The 24,993-nt window shown below is 43.7% G+C and overlaps 2 protein-coding genes across 3 annotated transcripts in view; one reads left to right on the forward strand and one right to left on the reverse strand.

Moving 5' to 3' along the window:
- Nucleotides 1-1,364: 1,364 nt before the first annotated feature.
- On the reverse strand, nucleotides 1,365-18,016 carry LOC119404768 (protein FAM151B). Of its 2 annotated transcripts, XR_005186364.2 has the most exons (7): nucleotides 17,620-18,016; nucleotides 15,677-15,740; nucleotides 12,788-13,163; nucleotides 10,594-10,760; nucleotides 9,596-9,884; nucleotides 6,930-8,184; nucleotides 1,365-6,883 (listed from the first exon to the last, which is right to left on the reverse strand). XR_005186364.2 is itself a non-coding variant. In XM_037671428.2 (6 exons), the coding sequence occupies exons 1-5, from the start codon at nucleotides 17,624-17,626 to the stop codon at nucleotides 9,596-9,598; spliced, it is 903 nt and encodes a 300-aa protein (XP_037527356.1). In that variant the 5' UTR covers nucleotides 17,627-18,016; the 3' UTR covers nucleotides 1,365-8,184. The 2 variants fall into 2 exon arrangements, 1 of the variants encoding a protein (XP_037527356.1); XM_037671428.2 differs by having other exon boundaries at nucleotides 1,365-8,184.
- A 318-nt stretch (nucleotides 18,017-18,334) lies between these two features.
- The window catches only part of LOC119404770 (importin-13), a 32,725-nt gene continuing 26,066 nt past the window's right edge, over nucleotides 18,335-24,993 (forward strand). Inside the window, exons 1-6 of the mRNA XM_037671429.2 lie at nucleotides 18,335-18,689; nucleotides 19,816-19,938; nucleotides 20,827-20,994; nucleotides 22,301-22,399; nucleotides 22,702-22,755; nucleotides 23,689-23,954. Of these exons, the coding sequence (XP_037527357.1) occupies nucleotides 18,660-18,689; nucleotides 19,816-19,938; nucleotides 20,827-20,994; nucleotides 22,301-22,399; nucleotides 22,702-22,755; nucleotides 23,689-23,954 (740 nt within the window). The 5' untranslated portion in view covers nucleotides 18,335-18,659. The remainder of the gene's footprint in view (nucleotides 18,690-19,815; nucleotides 19,939-20,826; nucleotides 20,995-22,300; nucleotides 22,400-22,701; nucleotides 22,756-23,688; nucleotides 23,955-24,993) is intronic.

Raw genomic sequence — 24,993 nt, forward strand, 5'->3', positions numbered from 1 at the left:
TTTCTCTTCCTTTGTTTCTCTCTTTCTGTCTTGCTCTATGTTTTTTCTATCTCTCCTTCTTTTATGGTTTTTTCAATCTCTTTTTATGTCTTTCTCGCTCTTTCTATTTTTATTTCCTTCCTTCCCTTTCTTTGTTTCTCTGTCTTGCTCACTGTTTTTTCAATCTCTCTTTCTTGTATGTTTCTTTCAATCTCTTTGTATGTCTTTCTCTGTGTTTCTATATTTTTGTCCTTATTCCCTTTATTTCTCTCTTTCTCTTTCTTTTTCTGTCTCTTTATGATTCACTGCCTTCGCTTTGCAGCCATTTTTTGGGCTAACTGACGCCTTCCTCATTTTTGGTGGACCAACGGTGAGTTGCGGGAATTACCCAATTTCTGTGGTACATACCCGTTTATGATAGGCCGCACAGTGGCACATACCCACTAACACATTGATAGTTTTCTGCGATCGAGCCACAAGGAACGATTTGCTAAACAGCTTCGCTCTTAAGAGGCTGATTGTCAATAAGCAAAACTATGACCCTGACCCTAAAACCTTGGTACATTGGCATCGGTGCACTATTATTGTGACTTCACAATTCTCACAAATATTTTGGGTAATGAAAAGTGCTCTATCAAGAGGCTAACACTGGCTAGTGCTTCGTTCATTGAGGATAAAGTGAAATTCACTACTCTTTTGTGTATTCACACAGCGGACGTGATCATGCATGAATCAGTCAAGTGACATGTGACATGATTCAGACCACTCTGCTGGTAGAATTCACACGACAGGCGGGGGTTTCGGTATATCTAGCCACAGATCCCATGTGTGATTTGAGTGTCTGTTGTTTCACAAATCACTTCAGGCAAACTGAAGGAGCGTTACAGGAACATGTGACGTATATGGTCATGTGATATGCATTCCTTGGGCTTGGATTGTGATTTGGTTTGTCATGTGAATACGACTTTAGCAGTGAACATCTTCACTATGTGGCGGCTGTCACTGCCAAAATCAACATTATCACAGCAAGTTTGTTTGGGCAATTTAGGGTCACACCAGTTTCATCATTATATAGCTAACCGAGTCTTCCCCAACGGTGGCAGTAGCTATTTTTCTTGCACAGAAAACTTCATTATAATCTTATTTCACCCTGGTATGAAAATTGTATCGTCTTCATAACCAACGTTGTTTATGAGCAAGAGTTTTGTGTTGTATTCCTCTTTTAACGTTCCTCTGAGCACATCAGGCTTATATGTGTTGGCATTTTAGTGTTGCACTGTTTACCATCCGCAAGTGCGAACTTTGCGCCATGAAAAAAAAGAAATGTGAACATTACTACACGTGCAAACACAGCTAGCTTCAGTGACAATGACTCAGCAGAGATGGCTGCTTTTGAAAAATCCTTTATTTGTGCTTTCAGCCAGCTGCTGAAAAAAAGAATTAAGAAAAACAAGGCATACTTTTTTTCACCGTCTCATTTTGAAGAAAGTCGTTTAGCTCACAACAACAACATTTTTCTAGCAACAACTACAACTGTACTACTACAAGCGTGCACCTCTACGCTACACACACTGCTAGCTGCATGGTGCTTTTAAGTGCTAGAAAGGCCACTGCGCGTAACAAGGCTCAAACTTGTACAGGCCCAACTGGTTGGGGCAAAAAATTAATATCTTTGATTTATGAATTCAGATGCAAGAGAAGTTGCACCTAAATTTGATTGTGCGTGCAACCCAGTTGCAGGCAGTAGTGGTGCCATAAACTTAAGAGCTAAATGGGGGCATGTGGAAGATAGCTGCTTAGACTTGTAGCACTGACAAAATTTTTCAAATGTCCTTTTTTTTTGCATTAAGTGAATGTAGAAGTTCTCTCAACCTTAAAAAAAGTGCTGGCAAGTGCCAGAGTGCTCTAAATTAACTATATTTGTTTTGGACATTTCTGTTTCAGTACTTGGGAGGTGAATACGTCATGATGGCGAAATGCGCTGCCTCACTCAACTCCTGTGACTTGCCCTGCCTGTGTGCAATTCTTCTGCGGCTCCCACAAGCGAAGGGAGTCTGAATAGATGCGTGCAGCAGACACTTCAATTTTTTTTCAGAAGCACTGTAACGATGGCCAGCCTTAGTGTTACACGATGTCGACAAATGTTGCACTGTGTCACGATGTGACAGTAATGTAGATGGCACAATGCCCGGCATTTTAAGCCCAACAATAGAATCAAGTAAAGCCATCTTTCATGCGTTTTCCTAACCTTCACACTTGTTGACTGTCATTCTTATACATCAACATGCATGGTAACATTCTTGCGACGTTCAAAATGTGTTTCAGTACAACGAACACTACAGTGCCCAAGGTCTGCAACAGGCATAGGTAAGTCAGGCTTACAGACTGCACAGTAAATTTCTTTAGTCTGTATCCTATTTCCAGCTGTTAAGCCAAAGTGGCCACTAGTTGGGTGGAGGCATAGCCTAATAGCCATGTTCTGCCATCTCACTCTATCCTTGCGCATCTTTTTTTGCAGCTGACATTCGCTTCATGGCATCTAGCAAGATTTATTGACACCTCTGCTAAAAGCTGTCCATGGGTATTTTATTCTCAAATCTTTCACTTTGTTGTTTGGTGCCCTTAAGTCTACCGATACATGCAACAATGTTCTAGATTACGAATGTCTCGCATTATCGTGTATGTGTTAATAAAAACAAAATTTTGCACGTCATGGTACAAGCACATGGTACAGGACGACAGTTGGTAGACATGGCGAAAGCATGTTTGCCCCGTAACTCTTGCATACTATGACAGACATCAGATTCAGTGGGCTTAAGACCATTGACCCTTGCCCCTCTCCCCCTGTATGCAAGCCTACGAATTCTCAATTTGTCATCAGCGGGCATTCTACTGAAATAACGTCAACAGGACTGACTATTCGTAGCGACTGATGATCATAGCAAAAAAAAAAGAAAGATGGATCTAAAGCCACTTCTTTCAAAGTAAAACCCTCCAATACTTGGGTGTAAACCAGAAAGAACATTTCAGCACTGTAGGATCTACTGAAATTATCGTTGTGGTATATTAGTAGAAGTGAGGACAACTATGTACCTGTTGTTGTTACCACTTAAGATCACAGTTCGCAGCAGTTCAGCACCGCTAGGTTTGTGGTAGCACCTTGTTTAATCACAATGGAAAAGGAAGTGTGAACTGTGCTTTTGTACTTCAACTTGAGTTCACTGTTTTCGCTCGACTGACTGACCTCAAATATCTTGATGTTTAGATCAAAGAAATGATGCCGGTTGACTGGAGACACAAGCACATATTGCTGTGTCATGTCTTCTGTTGTTGCGCATTGTTTCTCTGCGCTATACCTCAACATATGCAGTACCCACTAGCCCACTGGTTTGTTTTGTTGGTCCTGAAAGATCTTTCTAGCATAGCCTTTCTGTGTTTCGTCATGTGCTCTCAAGCAATGGTTTTCTCTAGACTTAAACTAACACATTCAGATGATATTCCATTTTCAATACTGCCTTTTGAGACCTGTAGTAACCGGAAAATTGTACAATAATTTGGTAATGCAGGGTGAAATGCAAAAGAGAAACACGTTTATGCAAGAACAGCAACTGATATCTACATCTCTGCCTCAACTAGGCGTGTTGTGCCTAGCAACTTTGCGTCGTAAAGTTGAACCAGGCGTGAAAGCTGTTTTCTGCACATTTGAAACCGTATGGACGCATTGCTGGCATTTTAGTCTATGTTTTTAAACGGTGAATTACTACCTGTATACAACAACGTGTATAAATGCTGCCAAGTAAGGCCTCGGGAATAGAAAGCCAGGTTATAATGCGCCATCCTTGGTTAAGTTTACATTGCCTTATTCTATACAATCTAAGCAAGTTCTGTTATTCGGACGGGAGAGCGTACAATGAAAACATAGTGAAGGTAGGCATCCTCTTCATTCCTAAATGGAGACGGTTCCAATGGAGACGGTTCCTATCATGCATTGTCACAACAAAATCCTTCTTTAAGAAATGGCTCCTCAAATATGCTTGATAGAGTGTAAAAGGAAATCTCATGTGGCATAACAATAGCATCATGTGTAAAAGGGGAGCGGTTAGAGAAAAAAAATGCAGAAATAGTAAATTAGGAGATCATACGTTTTCTCAATTGCAATGTAGCCTTGGATTGCAATTTAAAACAGGACACCCGGACTTCGTAGTAGCTCCAGACAACCCTGGCCCACACTAAAAAATTTACGCATCATAAAAAGGCGCACTCTTATTCAAGAAAGTATGGAGTGTAAATTTTCACTCTGATGCCACTCCATTGAAGTTTTGAAGTGGAGAGGGAGATGCAATCAGGAGAATACAAATACGTGCTGTTCACTGCACTGCCCGGGGTTTGTGTGTTCTTTGTTCTTGCATTATTTTATTCAATTAGTTTGTGAACATTTGGAATTCATCTGGTGCTGGTGCACATAGCAAGTTGCTACTTTACGCAGGGCTGCCTATGTACAACAGTTACTTTACATCGCTACAAGTCTTGCTTCTGAATTTGCATGGTATTTTCCAAGGCCATTTATGACGTGCATTTAATAGTGTATGTAAGCTCTGGCAACCAAATGACTGGTTGAGGAAACTGCGACGGATAGGGCTGACTTTACTGTGAATATTCGCGGCTCTTGCCTGAGAACCAGGGTAGCTGCACAGTTCAGCATGCTATGCGTTATGCGAGATAAAATGTACAAAGTCTTTCATGATTGCAATGACAGCCTCCTATAACAAATGGAGCTGTGTTGCATGTGTCAAGCAGTATATGTGTGTGAAAATGATTGATAATTATCCCTCATTATATGTTTGCTCGTACAAACCGATTCCTACTCTCACACTAGATCAAGGCTATGCTGGCACAGCTTGCAGTTCTCACTTGCATTATAAATCAAACCAGACTCCATTATGACGAATAAAGGGTTCCAGCAATTTTCCAATGCGAGAACAAGACAAAAGGAAATGCACAGGACAAGGCTGGTTTTCTTTCTTCTTGTGCTTGCGTTTGAAACATAATTGTTGGAACCCTTCACTTGTCATCATGTGCCAACTGGCCCAGAAAACCACACTGCAAGACTCCATTAAAAGGCACCAGGACGTAAAATTGTTTTCCACTCTCAGTTGGAAAACTCGTACAAATGAAGCATGGGTCAAGATTTCCCCCAAGTGCTAACGTGAAGATGCAGATTGCCCACTTATAAAAATTTGTGCTCCAATTGTTCTGCTTCTTGAATATGGAAATGTCAAACTGTGCCTTGCACTATGTCTTAGAGGCTTTCTACAGCATTTTGTGATCCTGACGTGCCTCAACAGTCTAGACAAACATGGTGACCACGAGGCTCTCTCTGTATGGAGACACAAATTGTGCACAAATTCTTAACATAATATGGCATATTTCTTTTCATGTGTCTGTTACAGCCTTCTCAGCAGTACGAGATAGTTAGAGCAGCAATTAAAGTTGTTACTGTTAAGACTGCCAAGACGTTCCTTTCTCTATGTCATTGTGCAATTGCAGAAAAGGTTGCGAGCACTCTGTGGAATACACCCTATTGATTGGCCTGGCAGCCTTAAACGTTCTTTTGTGACTGCTAAAGCTGAAACTACATGGAGTGTACTTCTGGTGCACTCAGCATGGCACTGTAGGCACGTCTATTTTGTACGATTCGCTTATCCATCAAAGTGGTTATGCAGAGTATGCATACAGGCAATAATAACATTTTTGCCATTGCACAGAGCCACACAGTCATACCGACACAATGTGGCTACGCACTGAAAACATTTGTTGCAGATGCATTATTGTGTTTGTTGCCCAACATTCTACTATTCCAAAACTGCATGTGCATTACCTACCATTAAGGTGCGATACATTTTTCACTCATTCAGTGTTTTCCACTCCTCTGCATCATAACCACTAGCAGAAGGTAGTGTTTCTCAAGTATGTTGAAATGTGCTAATGTAGAAAATTTTTGTACGAGATGAAATATACAAACACATTTAAAAATTTCTATGAGGCCCTTTAGAAACTATGATGAGCTGCACACTTTTGTTTGAGTAAATGGGAAAATCAGTGGCCTTGCTCAATAACAGAGAGCATCATAGGAGGCTCTCTGTAATGTGGGCAGAAAAGGTGATCCTTTAACGGCATATTTAAGGCCTTGTGCGATACAGTTTATACTACCATGTTTGCCTAGTTTGTAGCTAACATACCGTTGCATATATAGCTACGTTTTATCCTGCTGTCATGACCACCCCCTGCCTATGCATTTCCAATATCTCATTAACGAAGCACCCTACATCTGCAGCAAAGAAAAGAAAAAACAAACAAACAAGGTGACACGCCACTAACGTTAAGGTGCACACCGCCAGTATACATGGTACTTCAGTGCACTCTGCATGCTCAAGGACAACACGTATTTATAGTTACGATGATACAACATGCTCACATTCACATGCACACATTCACATGCACACCGTGCCACAGCACATTGCTCTTGCATCAGACTCGATCTGGTGTGGTCCCCCTCGTACTTTACAGAAACAACAACCGTTTAACAATTCTCTGCTGCACGCAACACTCTCGCACTCTTTCTTGCTGTCTTTTCGTAAGGCATCTTGAAAACACAGAGCTGCACCAACGCCATACCGTGCCTTCGTTGCAAAGAGTGCAGTTTGACATGACTACCGAACATGTATAAGATCACTGCCTCCCGGATCCCTAACCTTACCTCACAAGGGGATCTGTCAAAGAAAGATTGCACGGCACTGACACCGAGATCAGGTGGAACTTCCAGAAAAATGTCACTTCTCTCACTCTCTAAGTGTCATGTTTCACGCGTTACAATTTAATACCTTGTGGTAATAAATGTGGTGCCCTTGCTTTTAACACAGTTCCCGCATTATGTTGCACATTTGTCCAACCACTTAAAACTTCATCTCCCACGTTGGCTTGGAAATCTTTTGGGCATTGCAGTACTACATCACTGCACACATTTAGCTAATTTCAAACTGGAACCTTTGAAAGTCAGCAAGAGGTTTAAGGCGCTTTCTTGCTTCACTTACAAAGTCATCATTTCGCGCGACATTGCCGCAGCTCTGCATATTTTGTTTCTCAGTGACAGACAGCACATCCTATAAAAACTAGCACATCAGCGTAACCATGACTCTCTAGATCCATCTCTGCGACAACTACAAACCTGACCACACCTCAGTCCCATGCGCTTTTTGCCGTACTTGATGGCACAAAAAAACATAAACGGGGCCAGCACTGTGTCGTGTGCTCTATATATTACTGTGACCCCCCCCATTGGAGGGCCACGAGACCATCAAAGTACTGTTTACAAGGCCACTGTAAAGGCAAAAATCTCTATATGTCGTGCACGTTGAAGCACATTCACAGCTATAGGCAATCCAGAAAAGGTGAACTGGCAACCACGTGACAAGAAAGCGACAACCCACCACTAAATCATCTAAGCTGAGGTATCCAAGCCACAAGGCTGCCACAACAGCTGCGTTATCAAAGTGCTCTCTGGGAGGATAAGGTCTGAAAAACGTCGAAAAAGAGACGGAAAGGCGCTCTAACATCGCCTCTATACAGGCAACTTCTACTTGCGTCAATATCTTAGCACCATGCAAGCACGGCCACGCGTAGTGTTACAGTGGGCATCTTGATGCCAAAGCTTGCCACAGTACATACAGCGAGCACAAGCAAACAAAGGTGAAGTTCACTGTCTCTTTTTTTTTTCTTTTCAGCATGTGCTGTGTGTTAGGACTGAAGCTCATTGCGAGGACATATTATTTTGTGACAGTACGTCCAGTGTGCATGAAAACTGACAAAGCTACTATCTCTCAGCTGCAGTATATTGACAGACATGCTTTGTATAGGTTGTACCGGCCCTTTCTCTGGAAATTGCTGCTGGTGTGCTTCTATTAGGTCTGAGTGATGAAACAGACCAATAACGTATTACACGTGTGTCAAACCTCATTAAAACAAAACACCGGTGTGGCAAGCACCCAAGGCAACACTGACGCTGGAAGTTTCACTGGTGTCTTGATTGCTTTCGTCGTCACAGGTACGTGCCATGGATGCCTTTCTCTTGGATAGGTCGCCGGCTTCCAACAGTTGGCCAGAGATGACGACGGACATGGCAGGACGACATTTTCTGAGAGCATTGACCTGATAGAAACAGGTAAAGATGTAAAGGTCCTAAGGATATGCAGTAGGCAATGTTGAGATCGTGGCTGCATTTTGCTAGCCGAGGTCATCAAGACTCTGTGTCACACATCCCAATGTGACGCGAGATGTGTTCTGTGTCACCCAAACCCTTCCTATGCCCGCAAATTTCCTGTACTTGTAAATTCATTTATAATTTTATGCCCTCCTCCGTTGCCTTTTCCTTCCCTTGACACCAGTCTGCTATTATTCAAATTATCATGCATATCTTGTTATTTGTGCTGCATGACCCACTTGGACCAGTTTGGTCTACATCACGTTACGAATAAATAAGTAAAGTAATAAACATTGCACTAAAGTTGTCTCTTCTACACGTTATACAACCTGTGTAACTATTTTCTTTCTTTTCGATCTCAATTAGAATCAACACTGCTCTCCCTGTCTCCTGCATTACACCTAAAATTTGTTGTTTCATTGATTATTGCATGTTGCCTCGCTTCTCTTTGAACCCCTTGCTCCTCAGCGCGCTGGGTTAGAAAACTCAACCACACGCCATGCATGTGCTGGCGAAATAACGGCGAGCTATTTATGTTCACCATTTACTCCTGGTGCTACGCAGATCTTGGAGGAGCTTGAGCGTGTTTTCCATCACGCAACGCTCCTGCATTTTCTTTCAATTTGAAAACTGCCCTTGAGATGCGCACGACAAAGTGGCCCCTTTCTGTACCCACTCGTGATGTGGAACGAAAAGAAAAGAACACCGTGCAGACCTTGCGTCAGACGCCCTCATATGGCAGGAGACGCAGAGGGGTCACTCCACGCGCCGCAGTTTAAAATAAAAAGAAATATCTAAGAGCGTCTGATTCTCCATTGTCGAAACACAGTCTTGGCCAATCCCCTAGAGTGGGTATGTGCCATAATTCTGAGGAAACAAACAAACATTGCCGACACTTGCAGCACGTTGCTCAAGCACAAAGACGTAACAACTGTGACAGCTGTTAGTTCACTCTTGTCCTGTGTATACCTGTGCATTCATTTTGGGTGTCCTTCTTTGTGCTTCAGCGGCGCACTGCAAGTATCGAGCTGCTTGTCGTTCTTCGTGTGACATTTCAATTTCTTGCTATCGCATTCATTGCTTCACCCTTGCGGCAAAACTGTGACTTCTTTTTTTCTTGTTATTCTCCAGGGTTCTTGCAGAACTGGGTGATTTTCATGTCTGAAGATTTTCATGTCAGTACCCCTTTAAAGTTAAGAAGGCGTTCTTTAAAGCAGAAAAGGGATCTTAAATATACACTACTCTTTCCAGTTAAGCTCAGATACTAAAAAAGAAACCGTACTCTCAGTACTTGTCTTGAGCTAAGAGGCGATTCAGTTGTGGAGAAATTGACAAAGCCCATTGTTATGGCATGCTTACCTAGCAGAGGGGCAGGAAGGCCTGGAGCAGGTCATGTGGCAGGTCGTAATAGACGAGCGATGGGCTGAAGGCCGAGCGCAGAGCGGCGAGATCGGGCAGTGCGGCCGCCCACGGCTCACCGCGGCGGGCAAACACAGTCAACGAAGAACGCGGCACTTGGGCCAGCAGCCGCTGCAGGTCGCCCAGCGAACGACGTGCCAGGGGCAGCCACACGGGAAAGCTCACGGGCTGACCCAGGTTGTACTCCCGAACCAGGGCACCCATGCTCTCGACCATCTCCCGCGTGTACCTGAATGAAGGCAAGGCGTGCCACTTTTGTCAAAGATATGTGACTTATCTTAGTGTTCCAGCGAAGGCACCATTCAAATATTGGACAGAAATAGACACACAGGCAGACAGACAGTGTCTATACAATGTAGCACAAGCCAAAGTTCCACAAATGCTTCTTTCTCAAATGTCTATGAAGTACTTGACAAGTGCAGCAAGTTTAGCTAGTTGGTAATGGCTCATTGTGACAGACTATCATCTTTCATTCCCCTTACCCCTTTCCCCAGCACAGGGTAGCCAGCCGGTCTGAGTACTGGCTAACCTCCCTGTCCTTCCATTTTTCTTTTCCTCCTCCTCCTCCAAGATACCACAAAATTGACATGGACTAAGAGAAAGAAGATCTTTCTTTTACTAGTTTTACTAGTTTATGGCTTTCTTTATTTCTTTTTTTTGCACTGTTTATCAATCACGAGAAAGTACTTGCTTGTTTGAGCAGTGTCAGTATCAGTAGACTCCTTGCTATCACGCACAAAGCAGATAATTTCAAGTTACTATCAATAGCACTATTTTTCAGGTTGCTACGAATAGCTTTATTTCCAGTTACTAGACAGCAACTCAGCTACTCATTGTTTCACTAGTACTGGCCAATAACTCTGTTACCAGTGTCCACGCCCCTTGTTGGCATACTGTATCTTATGCGGTGTACCGTTGCTAAATGCCGAAGAACCTACCCCATCTTCAGACACGAGCCTTCCTGAGTTGTCCATCCAAGGGAAATGATGGAACGAGGGAAACGGGTTCGACAGAGCGTCAGAAAGGTCCAGGCATCCACAGGAGGCACAGCCGCACAGTCCGGTCCTGGCAGCACATCGGCATTCAGCACTACAGGCCCTTGCAGCTGCGTGGTAGCACAATTCCTTCATTATCATCACCTCCATTGTCAGCTGTTTAAATGATATTTTGCTCTGGCTAAATTAGATGCCGTAAATTATAAATGCCTTGCCTTAAGGGTGGATGCAGCATTGAAAACCAACTCACTGACAATTTAATGTAGTGGAATTCAAATCTGCTGCAGAGCCTGCATTCCATAAACTTTTGTGGCTGTCTCTGCATCTCTTGCATGCCATGCATGTCAAACAAGCGCGCTTAAAGGGGCCACGAACCACTTTTCCAAGTAATGATCTAATGACCTCAGTATCGGAGTTTACTGCCTCCCGAATCGATTGCCGCAAAAATTTCTTGAATCCGTCAAGAATGAGCGGAGTTACGGGGTTTCGGCGCATGCTCTCAGCGCTTTCTCTCTTTTCTCGTGCCGACGAGTGCACTGGAAGCTAGACGGGGAGGGATGGCACGGGGGAAAGAAGTTACGTCAGCGCGCGTCATGAAACGCGATCGCTCTCCCGCTGTGATTCACGTGCGCGAGCGCGGCTGCCGTGTACTGAGGAGTGCGGCGCCGGCAAGTGGCGGCACCCCGTGGCAAGAAGTGCATCTGATCCGAACGCCGCTCGTCATTTACGTCGGCTATCGGCCAATGAGGATGCTATGTCTTTTGCGACGCGGCGATGCAGATCGCGACGTCAATCGGCAGATGCCCCGCCCACCGACGAGAGTGAGAACCGGCCTCTGTTTGAAAAGAGGGCGCCTGAGAAAACAGCAACTTCGCGTTCCGCTTGTAGCCTTTACGCGGCGCGCACGACTGCAATATTTGGCTGAGCAGTTCATAGCCGTGTCAGCTTTCCGCAGGATGTGTTTTTTCAACAAGCCCAAGGGGTGCTTCATGACCCCTTTAAGTATTTGTGGCATGCTTCCTTTAATAAATACATGCGATTCCTATGTGCATAAAGAGTGACTATTAATAGTACACACTTCTACAGTCACTAAAGGCGTGTGCCAGAAGATGTGCCTGTGCAAACTGTCAGTGCACGCCACACAACAGCCCACATAGCAGTGGCGTAGGCAGAAATTTTTTTCAGGGGAGGAGCACGTCCTTGATCTGACATGGGTCCAGGCAGGCAAGTGTGGTTGAGTGTCATTTTGTTCTCTGTGTCCCATGGGCGAAAAAAATTTCAGGGGGGGGGGGGCACAGGCCCGGTGTGCCACCCTCTGGCTACGCCACTGCCACATAGTCATCTTAAGGTACTTACATTTCATGCGTGACAGTCAGGCTTAGCTTGGTGCTCTAAACATTATAATATTGAGTCGTAAACTGATGCACAGAAAAAGAAAGAAGATTCACATCTGCATACCTTAAGAGTTTTGTGAGCCCTGGTGTTTTCATAAGAGTTATTTTTTTAAGAAATACAAACTAAGAATGGCCGTAATTTGTGGTAGTGAACGAAACACAAGAAAGAATTAAGGCCGGCGCGCACGCCAAATGCTATGCTGTCAACTAAAATTTATTGAAAAAAAAAACAAGGAAGCTTTATTTCAAGAATGAAACTCTTATTGGAAAAAGCAGACCAGAAGCTCAAGTACAGAAATGAAACTAAGTTCCGTTTTTGTGCTTCAGCTTTTTATTTATTTCTGGTGCACATTGTTTGAATGTGTAGTGCTTGATGTGTGTTCCCCTTCGTTTGGTTTTATATTCAGTAGCATTTCTGAAGACCGTGCTTACTGTAAAAGACAGCCCAAGTTCCTGTTCCGTTAACCAAAACTGATTACAGTAGACACTTAGTAAACAGAAATTTCTTAAAAGAATTGTTGCCTAAATGGAGCAACTGCCTCTAATGTGATTGGTTTCGTACTTGAATCCTGCACCCTATTTCACCTCTCATTGAATGGAACTCCTATTAAACGGAAAATATTTTCCCATGGTCCCTTCAGGTTCTGTTCGAGAGTCTACTGTAGTGTTTGGTGTCAGTCAGCAGTAGAAACAGTCCTTGGCAAGCACACAGAAACTGTCTTTTGCAAAGCCTGTGAATTCACCTTGTCAATGTAGCGTGCCAGGATACGGCAGGCAGGTTCAACGACCTCGGTGGACTTGAAGTCGAGTTTGACGCCCTTGGCCATGCCGCACAAGGCCAGCTCATGGAGCCACTCGTCCAGCGTCAAGTCACCATTCCCGCCTCCGCCACCAAAGGCTGCCGCTATGGGCGGGTGCGCCATGATGGGTACTGGGTAGCGACCACTGGCGCCCATGCTGACGTCCCCCTCAATGACCATGCCAGGACCTCGTAGGGCCATCGCTAGCCGCTGCCGGCTGTTGACAGCGTGCTCCCAGACCACCTTGAGCCCATCGCCGGCGGCCTGTGGAAAGTAGTCCACCAGCGACGGCGCCACCGGGCCCGAGGTGGTGCGACCTCTGTGCGCCGATGTTCAAACATTGAGCACTGTTCGTTTGGATTGTCAAAATTCTAAACACCACAAAGACAGGATGAAAAGAACACAGACGTACACACAAAGTGCAGGACTTCCAATTAAATAACTTTATTTAGTGAAAGCAGGCGATTTACAGGTTCTTCAAAATAACAAAACATCAGAGCAAGAAACAATCGCAATGACATGGTTCAAAAAACAACAGCAAGAACACGTGTGCATCATGTATGCAGGAGTGACCTGATGTACCCATCTAAGAATTCTATTTCTTTCCTTAAAGGGGCCCGCAACACTTTTTCAGCATGGTCAGAAAACACTGCCGATCGGTAGTTGAAGCTCCTAAGAACACGCGAGCCAATCATTATAGCGCAGCACGCGGCCTGGAATTTACAAGTAATTCTCGAAGTCAGCGAGAAATCATTCCCTCTTCTTTCTACAAACGATGCCATATACCCGTATTCACGGCCATTGGCTGATTTCAGCATTGTGAGCTGCCTAGTTACCGTGGCCGCCGTGGGAGACCACCACGTGCCCGCATGTGCGCTCACGATCACACTGAAAGTAAGCCGCACATTCGAAGAAAAAAAAAGAAAGAAAAAGTGCTCAAAATCACGACACGCGTGACGTAACTTCTTTCCCTTGTGTCATCGTCCCGCGCTTGTCGGGACGAGAGAAGAGAGAAAGCAATTACAATGTGTGACAAATCTCTGTAACTCTGCTCGTACTTGACGGATTCTAAAAATTTTTGTGCCGGTCGATTCGCGAGGCAATAAACTCCTTTAATGAAGCCATTTTATGCTTACTTGGAAAAGAGTTGCAGGGCCCCTTTAATAGTGATGCAGAGGGAGAGCCGACACAGCTGTCTTCATCTTTTTGCTATGTGAAATGCCTCGATGACTTTCTTTTCGGTTTTAGATGAGGCAAACATTCCTTTTGTTTATTTAGAGGAAGTTTATTATTCACAGGGGTTTATCGTTTATCTGCAGGAACAATGCAAAATTTGCCTGCAGGAGGGAAAGACTAAATGCTGAAAAGCCTGACAAGGTATTGACCCTCTGATCAAGAATACAGCCTGCATCAACTCACACGGCATAATATATAGTTCATCAGGCACATGGTATTTGCTTCACTTTAGATCTTATCATATGCATATTTATATGTGCATGTACATTCAAAACGTTCCATACATTCAAAACACATTCATATTTCTACATAAATATACATTTAGGAAGTCATTTGTATGTCAATTCTACATTCAAAAGCACAGAAAATTGTCATCTCACAAAGCCTAAGCACCATTTACACCAAGCAAAATGAAAACATGTCCAGGGTGGTTTTTGGTCGTAGAAAGTACATCCATGCAAAAAAAAATTAGGTTGCAATGTTTTATGTGCTAGTAACCACCATTTTATTATAAATTACATTGAAATGGGGGACTCCGGATTAGTTTGGACAACTCAAGGTTAAATCAGAATTTTGAGATGAATTCAGCATAAAGACAGAATTATGCAGCAGGCTTTGGGGGATCGACCAATGTTGTTGGTGTGAGACTGCTGCTGTGCCGTTTGGAAACACCAGTGTTGTTCAAACAAGACAACTGTAGTGTTGTGTAAATGTGTTTGTGTGCTCTTTTTGTGCATACATCTTGTTTGTTCTGCTCCAGCACTCTAAGTGAGCTTCCTTTTGGTAATGTACGTGGTTAAGCAAAGAGCGCATCATCTTTGTCCAGTATAACAATTTCCTTGCATTTATGTTAGTTCTGCGTTCGTGAAACTTCTCTACCTTATTTTGTGTAAGATACACTTTAAGGTGTGCTCAGACAGTGTGCTTAACTTAGCACCAATCATATCGCTTCACAGCAATAAATGTAATTCTGCCATGGGGCGCAGACCAACTGGGCTGAACATGGCTGCCTTCTTTGAGGACAGATGCACAAAGACTTACCAAAATCTGCTTGGTTTATCGCAGAAAGGTATGTTGCATTAAAAAACAAGGTCGTTACAAATTTCGGTGTTGAAATACAATAGAACTATAATTTTACGCATATTCTACTATACATATAGCAGTTTAGGACACCACAAAGTGAAAATAAAGTCGCTTCTAACATGAAAATATCTGTGTTGTAGCCAGTATTCTTTATAAACATGTATTTATTACATGTGTGTTAATATCCGGGAGAAAGAGAATATATTTGATTTTCTTATTTGTGTATTATATACAGGCTTGTTACAAGGACTGCATTTATAAACATGCGCCGGTCAGGAGCTTGAACCAGTAGTTATACGTACACCAACTGAGGCCAGTCAAAGCACAGGACAGATTATTAAACATAAAGCAGAAAGTGGGGGGGGAGATTGGAAATGTGGGAACAAGTGGCACGTCGAGGCTCCCGGGACCCTTGAGAGTATGTATACGGAACTTCCCGAGTTTGGAAAGCCCCAAAAACCTTGATTCTCCTAAACATAGACAAATAGATCACTAGGTTTTTTGAAAACTTACCCGGTGTTGGTAGCCCCGGGGCAATGTACTCTATGGGCCGCCTTGTAGTCTTCATAATGCGTGGCTGTAAGAAAAAAAAGAAAGGCACGCAACAGTGAAAAATTAAGATGAGTCGACAACATTTTATAAGATCTGTTTGTAGCATCGCACAAATAAAAATTCTGTGAGCCATCATTTTGTGCAACACTTGCCAGTAAATTAATCATATTGTGTGTTTTTGCATTAAATTGGCAAGAACTCTGTACTTATGTACTACTTGCAATGGCACTGAAAGGAAAGCTTTCGGATGTATGTAAGTGTGCCAGGGTGTTTATGCAATGCTTGACAGTGCCTTTAGCAACACTTAAATTTGGATCATTTGAAGTCATGAGGAACTTATTGTTGATTATGTGCTGCAAAAACATTTTCGCAGCTGGTTATACATGTAATAAGAGCACATAAAAGTATATGTACTACATGTAAGTTACGAAAAAGACCATATTTAGAAAATACATTGCGCTTAATCATCTAAAAACTGTCTTACAGGTACACACAAACGTGCCACTCTCTCATTTTTAGACGCCAAATGCCAGCGCATTTTTAATCAGTGTGTCACAGATCCTTTATGCATATCAGATGCATAGACAAATGTTGGGTGTGTCCAGTTTCAAGTTTCAGTAACAACCACAAAAAATCTTTGACAATTTGATTTAATTGCCTGAAATGCATCCTATAGAAATATCCATGCAATTAATGTAGATGAGAATATACTAACCATTGATTAAGTTCAAATGTTTGTACAAACTCAAGAAAGCTGCAGCCCCCCCCCCCTCCCAAAAAAGAATAACTGCTGTTATATGATATATATAGTTCCCTGACGAAGGCCGGACCCCAGCCGAAACGTTGCAATAAAAGTGTCTTGGTATGTTCGTCCGTTATTTTGAAAGTTTTCAAAGCACTAGATGCACAAAAACATTTCTCTCTCTCTCTCTTTATATATATATATATATATATATATATATATATATATATATATATATATATATATATATATATATATATATATATATATATATATATATATGCATGCACACACGAGTTTGCTCACTTAATTAATGTGTATGTTTTCCTTATATTACATGTGTGATATGTAATGCTGTAAAAATAATTGACATACAGTCCACAATACTATACAATTAGCACACGAACTTGAAGTGCCGGTAAACATATCTTAACTACAACTGTCTTATAGTGAACATAATATGTGTTTAATTATTATTAATTAATTACACATTACATCGTATTAGTGAGTCTCGACCAGTATATAATGATCGAATATCTTGCCTATCGGTGCAATTAATCAATCTTTAGCGCGTTGACCGGCGGAATTATTAATTTAAATTAATACCGGTTATAACCACAGACGAGCAAGGAAATCGCTTGCGGATATATATGTGGTACAACGTGCGTCGCAGACACTGCTTTTCCCGATCGAACTAAATGTGTGCACTGCGCGCCCACAGCGCACGATATATGTGACCTAGAAAAGTTAGCGAAATATACCTGTGGTGTAAAATAAAAAAAAAAAGTCACTCTCCTAACGGCACGCGCGCATCCGTAATGCGCAACGTCCCGTTATAATTTCATTAGACACTACAGCGCCAAAGAATGCGATCGCGCGAGCATAAATCGAATTAACAGCCGTTAGCTGTTACTCCAACTTGCTTCTCGAAACGATCTCAATCTTTTTTCTACGCACGCCGGGCGCAACAGCAAAACGCGCGTTATAAAACCACCAAGCGCACCTATAAACGCGCGTTATGTATCGCGCGTGCTCGAATAGAAGAATAATATATTGACGCGCCATTTCGCCCCACAACACGCAAAAACACCTCGGCTAAGGCACGTACCGCTTCGAGGCACAAGAAAAGAGTACGCGAAGAGCCGAAGCGGCATTTACTTACCCGACATTCGGATCGGAGCTCCTCAGGCGGGCAACGGTACCGCTTCCATTCAGAGGGCACTGGCCTCTACTGGGAAGGTCAATGACACCCTCAGCCCAGCTGAGCCAACGCGCGCCGCTTGACACAGAAACAATGCTCCCCACCTCCTCCGTTCTTTTTCAGCCTCCTCTTCTCTCGTTTTCGGCACCAAGCGTGCGCGCGGGCATGAAACGTATTGTGTACTCTCACCCGAATCGCCGATCGCTACGCAAAACGAACGGGACGCGCAAAATATCGCGTGGCTTGGACTCGGGGTTTTACGGCGGTGCACCTCCGCCTACGGGACACGCACAAACGCTGGGAAGTTGCCTGCGAATGCGGAGAGGAGTCGCGCGCGGGCCGCCAACGAAAACGGAACCGACCAGCGCAGCGCGCACGTGCGGGAATTAGAGAAGCCGTCTCAGCTTGCCAACTCTCGACGTTCACGTGAAAAATTTTCATCCTAACGCCGCTGCAGTTGTAAAGCGCTGTAATCGCTTGCGATTCATTTTTGTAACTTGCGGATGTTGTCTTTGTGAAACCGAAATTACGCCGAAGCGTTAACAAACGCAGACTTTATTAGGCATTCGTAAATTATTCTTAATAATACGAAATATATTTGCTATTTTTGAATATCGCGTCCTCGGACTCGATGTCGCCCTAATCGCAAGTGTGGTGTCATGGCACCGCCCATCGTCGGTCTGCCAGTGGTCTTTTTCGTCAGTTCGCCAGGTTCTGCGTAAACGGACAACTTCTCGAGCGAAAAGGTCTCATTTTTGGAGTTCGGCATGACCTCGAGTTGTTGTTTCGACATTCTCGTTTTGTTTTTATGCCGTAACAACTCGCTGAAGTGACGCTTAAGCGCGAGAAACCGGCCCGGCGCAGTTCTGTTCTTGCGCGTCTCCTTTGCTAAACTGTCAAACACTGCAGCATTTGCTGCGAAGTGAGACAGAAAACGTGCGGAGACAGCGAGTGTCCTCCTTCGTGGCGAACTCCCGGACCTAGACAAGGGGCTTCGCACGATGAACTACAATCTGCAGACAGTCGAAGCTGTAAGTACGCAGCGGCGAAACCCAGTTTTTGGCTCGGTGTTCTCAAACTAAAATGCAAGCTTAGGCATTCACCTTCCTCACCTTCATTCAAGTTAGCCATAGGACTAGCCGGGAGTGGGTTCAAGCCCCTCCGAAATATTTTTTCTACTCTCGAAGTTTAAACACGCCGCTCTGGGTAACAGTTTGGACGCATATGTTTTGTTGGTGTATTGTAGGTGCAGTCGGAACCATAGACGTGCGCAGGGTTCCCCATCAGGGAGGGAGGAGGCGAAGGTTCATCGCAGCGTCTCCCCTCCCTAATAAGTCAATGTATGGGGCAGACATTGCCCACACCCCCTTCCGTGCGCACGCCCATGGTCGGAACCGCACTGTCTCGAGCGGTCAAGCGCGTGGCTGTGGACGCTGGTGTTGTCCGCAGCTGCTACCTCGCGTTAGCTACAGGCTTCCGTTCATGCTTGAATTATAGCACAAGAACCAAGCATGTGGTATGACTATGTTTGGCATCATTACGGCGTCGGTGTCTGCATATTTTTGCAAAAAAAAAAAAAAACGGCAGCTGAAGTAGAGAAGTGATTCTGACTGTACTATCTTAGTTGCCTTCTTGAGGCAACTAGGATAGTACCTACATCAACAGTGCTTCGAAAGTTGCATCATAACTAGCAGGTCTGAAGAGGGAGTTCTTGCGGGAGGCGTAGTACCACTGACGTAAAATTTCTGGCTATGCTACTGCGCAGGACCATGTAATAATAAAGGGTCGTAGGTAAGTGGTAGCTTGCCTACGACCCATTAGCCGGTAAGCTACGAGTGGTAGCTTACAGACTTAAGTGTGGCGTTGCTAAGCTCTAGGTCGCGGGTTCTATCTCCGGTCATGGTTGTCGCATTTCAGTGGGTGCGGAATGCTAAAGCACTCGTGTACTTAGACTTGGGCGCACGTTAAAAGCTCCAGGCGGGCGAAAATCAATCCGGAGTCCCCCAGTAGTGTGTGCCTTGTGATTATATCAGAGTTTTGTCACGTTAAACCACGAATTCTGGCATCTTGTATTGCTTTTGCGTGTTAGAGCCCACGTATATGTAGTTGTAAGTAGTTGTTTTCTTTTATTCCGACCTGCCAACTTATAACGTGCAGGCCCTGAGCCAGCTTTACTGCAATACGGGTGCCGGCTCTGCAGAAGCAAATCAGTACCTGACTGCAATGCAGGCTTCAGCCCAAGCGTGGGACATTGCATGGAAACTTCTTGACATTACCAAGGTATGACAGTTTGGAAATTTGTTGGCAAGCTTTAAAGGGACACTGGGCAGATAAATTATTTCAGATTTGTAAATGACCCTGTTTGGTTAACAAAAAGCCACTGTTACCTAGTAAGAAGACAAAAGTTATTACGCTGTCTCAAAGCTTCTGCAACAGCTAACTGTGACAGCACTTGGATTTTGGTAGCATCTGTGCAGTTATTAATAATCTTATTTCAGTGTCGATGACACTTTGTTGGCACGACTAAAATCAGTCCTATCAGGCTTTATAAGGTCTGCATCTCTGAATATCGGCGAACAAGTCGCTTGAAAAATACAGCACATGAACAGAATAAGCTGAAGTGTAAACAGAAGTTGGGTGGTCCTGACTAATTTCTTATGTCTCAAGAAATGTTGCATTATAATAAAAAAGAATTAAAGCTTAAAACTGGCAATTTTAGACTATACTACAGGAACATGGCCCAAACAAAAAAGTTTCAATAACTATGAAATTTGTGACTCTACATCTATTCGTTCTAAAGCTTTGGTGTAAAATTTTAGAACTTCACATTCATGTTCTACTCAGACTGTTGGTTATTACTGATAAATTAACGGTTTGCCGAGTTATGGCTGGAACTGTGTCGTGCTTGCAGGAAGAGCCTAGCAGACAAAACTTGTGTTTGAGGTTGGCTCTCAGTGCATGTGGTTTCTCTTGCTGATTTCGTCTCTTTGGATGTCATGAGGCCATGACTGGCTGCCCACTTAATGCTTGCGCAGTACTGTTAAAGGATCGGTAGGCTACACTGTGTAATACGCCTACAACCCTTTAGTGAAATTTGATGTTGCTGAACATAGTGAAGAAGTCGAGGATCAGAGTGGGTTTTCTTTCTTTTTATTGTCACTTGTGCAGCCAGTAGAGGTTCAGTACTTCGGTGCTACAACCTTGCACACCAAGATTTCACGGCACTGGCACCAGCTGCCACCATATGAGTACGAAAACTTGAGAACCCGGTTATTGCAAGCCATGGTGGACTATGCACGTGGCCCGAAGCTCGTCCTGACCAAAATTTTGGTGGCAGTAAGTACTACAGGAGAACTGGAGCTGTGCTTATCAGTCTACTCTGGCGAATGCTTGGGAAGCACTATTCAATATTTACATTAAACAGTGTTGAAGGAATTCAATGATAAATTAGGAGTACATTGAACTGGGCTAGTTGGTACTGGTTCATTATGTTACAGCGCAACAAGAATGAGAAAAAAGCTCAGGCACACACACGACGGGACAGTTGATAGTCATCGCTGTGTCCTGTCGTGTGTGCCTTAGCTCTTTCCTCATTCTTGTCGAGCTGTAACATAATGAAAGTTAAATTCCCTTTTCTTTATTTCTAAATTTCAGTTACGTGTAATGCAGAACTACTAGTTTAATGCATACTTTATTTGTTCTTCATATCGTAATACAGTAATCTCTCGTTATAATGAAGTCGGTGGGACGGTGAAAACATTTCTTATAAGCGGTATTTAGATATGAGCGACCACTCGAGAAAAGCTTAAGCAGTAGAGCTTTCATTGCACTACGAGGAAGTCGAAATGCAATGTATTCAATGATGCAAAACTTTATTCAGGTGCAACAAAAAAGCACTCAGAGTAAGTCACATGGCCATTCACACAGTACACCCCGTGGAATGATACGGCGCAAGTCAGCCCGCAGTCTTTTGGTCATTTTTCGGGATCCAAGAGACCACGGTTTTCTGGCACCTTAAAGCACCAGGAAATCTTTATTTTCATGTAGATTCTATCAAGGGGGACACCAGTGATGTGATTACGACAGATTAACAGTTTGGGCACGTTGCACCATGGAATTTGACAGCTCCCATTCGCTTTGCAGTACTAAACAGCTGGGAGCACTGGGGACTCACTTGGCACCCATAACTAGGCAGTCATTGGTCATGGGTTCGGTACTTTCGTGGCCTGTTCTGTGCCTGCATGAGACGTAGGAGGCATCAATTCGCCACTGCATACGTAAAAGGGTCGCATCCGCTCGGCGACTCCTCCGCTTGCCACTTTGTTCTAAGTGGATCAAGCTCTTCGTGCGCTTCGAGTAATATGGCTTAATATGCATGAGTTTTGGTCAGGACCAAAATAAATCTGGATAAAGTGATATTTCGAGGGAAGCGATTTCGTTATGAGGGATTACGGTGTGTGGGTCTATACATACCCCGACACATTTATCCTTGCTTATTTTTGAAGTAGAGGGTGGCATTCGTTCAGGTAAAAGATAGAATTTTACATTAACTGTAACTTGAACACAGCTTTCTTGGTACGCTTTCTTGGGTACCAAGGTATAATATGGAATCATGCTGATTATTTTTGTTTTTATTTACCAGTTGGCCTCGTATGTTGTGAACACAATTGGAAGCTTCTGGCCTTCTGCTATTGATGATCTACTAGTATCTTTACGACCACAGGTGTTCACAATTCTGGCAGTGAGTACCTTTGTTTGTGTTCATTCATTGTTCTGTTACTTTCACGCATAATACTTCTCTTGAAAATTCACCTTGACATTAATGTAGCAGGATTGGCATGGCACCAACAGATGTGCTTGAATATGGGAAGGATATGGGAAGGTGTTGCATTGAGCATAGTATCGTGAAATAGTGATAGCAGGTCGGGTTTGGTTAGACCTTCACTGGTGGGAAGATGTAGCATTGTATGTAGTCTTGTCAGATTATGATCACTTGACTGAATGAAGGTTGCGTAGGTGTTGACAGAAATGTTTCCATTTCAGCCTGACCACCTTCTGAAACTTCTTCTGGATCTGCTGGCCTTTATACCTGAGGAGGTATGTACTTGATGGGACCAAGTATGAATAACTCAGTGGCTGTGCTTTGCTGCTGACCACGCCATTGGTTACAGCCAGCATCGGAAGTTTCCAGACCGTGGCATTTCAGGAGATGGTGAATTGCCAAGCGGTTCATGAACCATAGCGCGTTGGGAATCGGAATACCAGGTTGCGAATGTATTTAATTATTTTCTTAGAGCACACTTACGTTTGATGCTGGCTACATGGCTAGGTTGGATGTGCCATGCACAGTTTCGATGTTAGAAAGCCTCGTCGCTACCTTGCAATTCCTTACACAAGATTCGAAAGGTGCTAGCATGAATACTAGCCATTCGAGTGCTAGTATGAATGCCTTTACGAACCCTTAAACTATGAATTAGTTTGCAGGTACAAATCGCAAGGTATTTCATACATGGGCCCTTGCTGTTAAAGGGAACTCCTAATGGATGCTCAGTGGACAACTCGAGCAGGTGTAATAGTTGCAACGTGCTACCTTTGTGGTTGATCTAGATTATTGCCATCATCCTTGAAGTGACAACTGCAGGACAAAGACCTGCTTCGGCTATCTTTGAAAGAGTGCAGAGATACTACTAGACTTCGTCTTTCCATGTCTTTATCACACATGAAGCCACTAATAAGTCCAGACTTTTATCCTAGTGCTGAAACCCAAGGCAACTTATGTGTAAAAGCAGAAAAAAGAAAGACATTGCAAAGCAGGGCAACGAAGGGATCAACAGTTGTCAAACACGGAATATTATGTTTCCACAAAAGGGGCTTGTCTTAGGTGGGAGTCATGAACCCTGTGTTGCAGCTTTCACTCCAGAGGCATACCTTGTTTTTCCGAGAAGATACTGACGAAGCTGTTGACAATGGATGAAGCTCTGTCTTTCTAGGCAAAAAAGGATATGTTTTTGCAAATGTGTATCGTTACAGCTACAGTCAACAGAGCAGTCGATGAGAGGTCCAAGTCGGAAGCCACTGGAAGCATCTAGCGACAAAATCCTGGCCTTTATCAACAGACTTGCAGTGCTAGACACCGATGCCCTAGGCTGTCTCGCCTCATGGTCCCAGCTGGCCTTCAGCTGGGAACAGCACTTGGTGTTGTTACCACGAGTACTCGCGTGTGTCCGGAATGCAGAGTTCAGCCGCCCTGCCGTCGAACTGTTGACCGTCATTGCTGGACAACCGGACCTTCACAAGTGAGTGGCTGCCAATCCTCACAGTGAAAGTGACGCTGCTCAGGCTTTTTCTGTCTACGAGGGCAGGCTTTTAGTTCAAGTCCTAACCCAATCAGCTGCTTTTGTGGGTAGCAATAACAAACTATTCCATGCTGTTCTTATTCAGTGTCCACCAATAGCACTCGATGATTGGTCAAAATCTTCTGGTCCATGGCCATGGTGCCTGTTTGTCTAAATTGTTGTTTATCCAAATACAAGACAAACCAAGTAAAAGCTGTTCACATTTAGGCAGTAGTTCTGTCTTAGTCTTCATTTAGTGAGGTTCCACTACAGGCCCGTAGCCAGGAATTCTTCACAGGGGGGGGGGGCACTTGCTGAAAACCTTGACTATTAGAGAAAAACACCTATTTTCATTATTTATTTTTAAAGACCTACTTCACCAAAATTTCGGGGAGGGGGGGGGGGGGCTAGCCCCCCCTTCCCCCCTCGGCTACGGGCCTGTTCCACTATAATACTAAACACTGCCAAGTGCCATGTCTAAGCAAGCAGTTTAGGATTCTGTGCTACGTCACTTCTCATTTATGTGAGACACTAGTAGCCACTATTAACTAGCCACTAGTAACCACAGTTACTAGTGTCTATGGCATTACACTGCTGAGATCAAGGTCGTGGGTTCAATGCTCTCTCATCAACAAAACTTCAATGAGAGTGGAAGGTTATGAATGCTTGTGTGTATACGTTTAGGTGACTTGTAAAAAATCGCGTACAGAGTACTCAGTTACTTTGTGTCTCATAATAGGACAACGTATTTGGCACCCAGCCCCTATAATTAAAATTTTTCTGCTGCTTGATAAAATTTCTGGATTTGTGAATGACTATTCAGTGTGGTCGAGTTGACAGGGATGATATCTGATTCATCATTTGCTTGAATATTTGCTTCGAATATATGCAGCCCCCCTCCCTCCCAATCTAAGTGGCGTATAGATGGCTTCTTCTGCATTAAGGAAATCCAGTTAGACCAACCTTGTTGTTTTAAATGGCAATTAATGCTTCTTTAATG

This window comes from Rhipicephalus sanguineus, chromosome 9 (genome assembly GCF_013339695.2).
Source record: "Rhipicephalus sanguineus isolate Rsan-2018 chromosome 9, BIME_Rsan_1.4, whole genome shotgun sequence".
NCBI classification, from domain to species: Eukaryota; Metazoa; Arthropoda; class Arachnida; order Ixodida; family Ixodidae; genus Rhipicephalus; species Rhipicephalus sanguineus.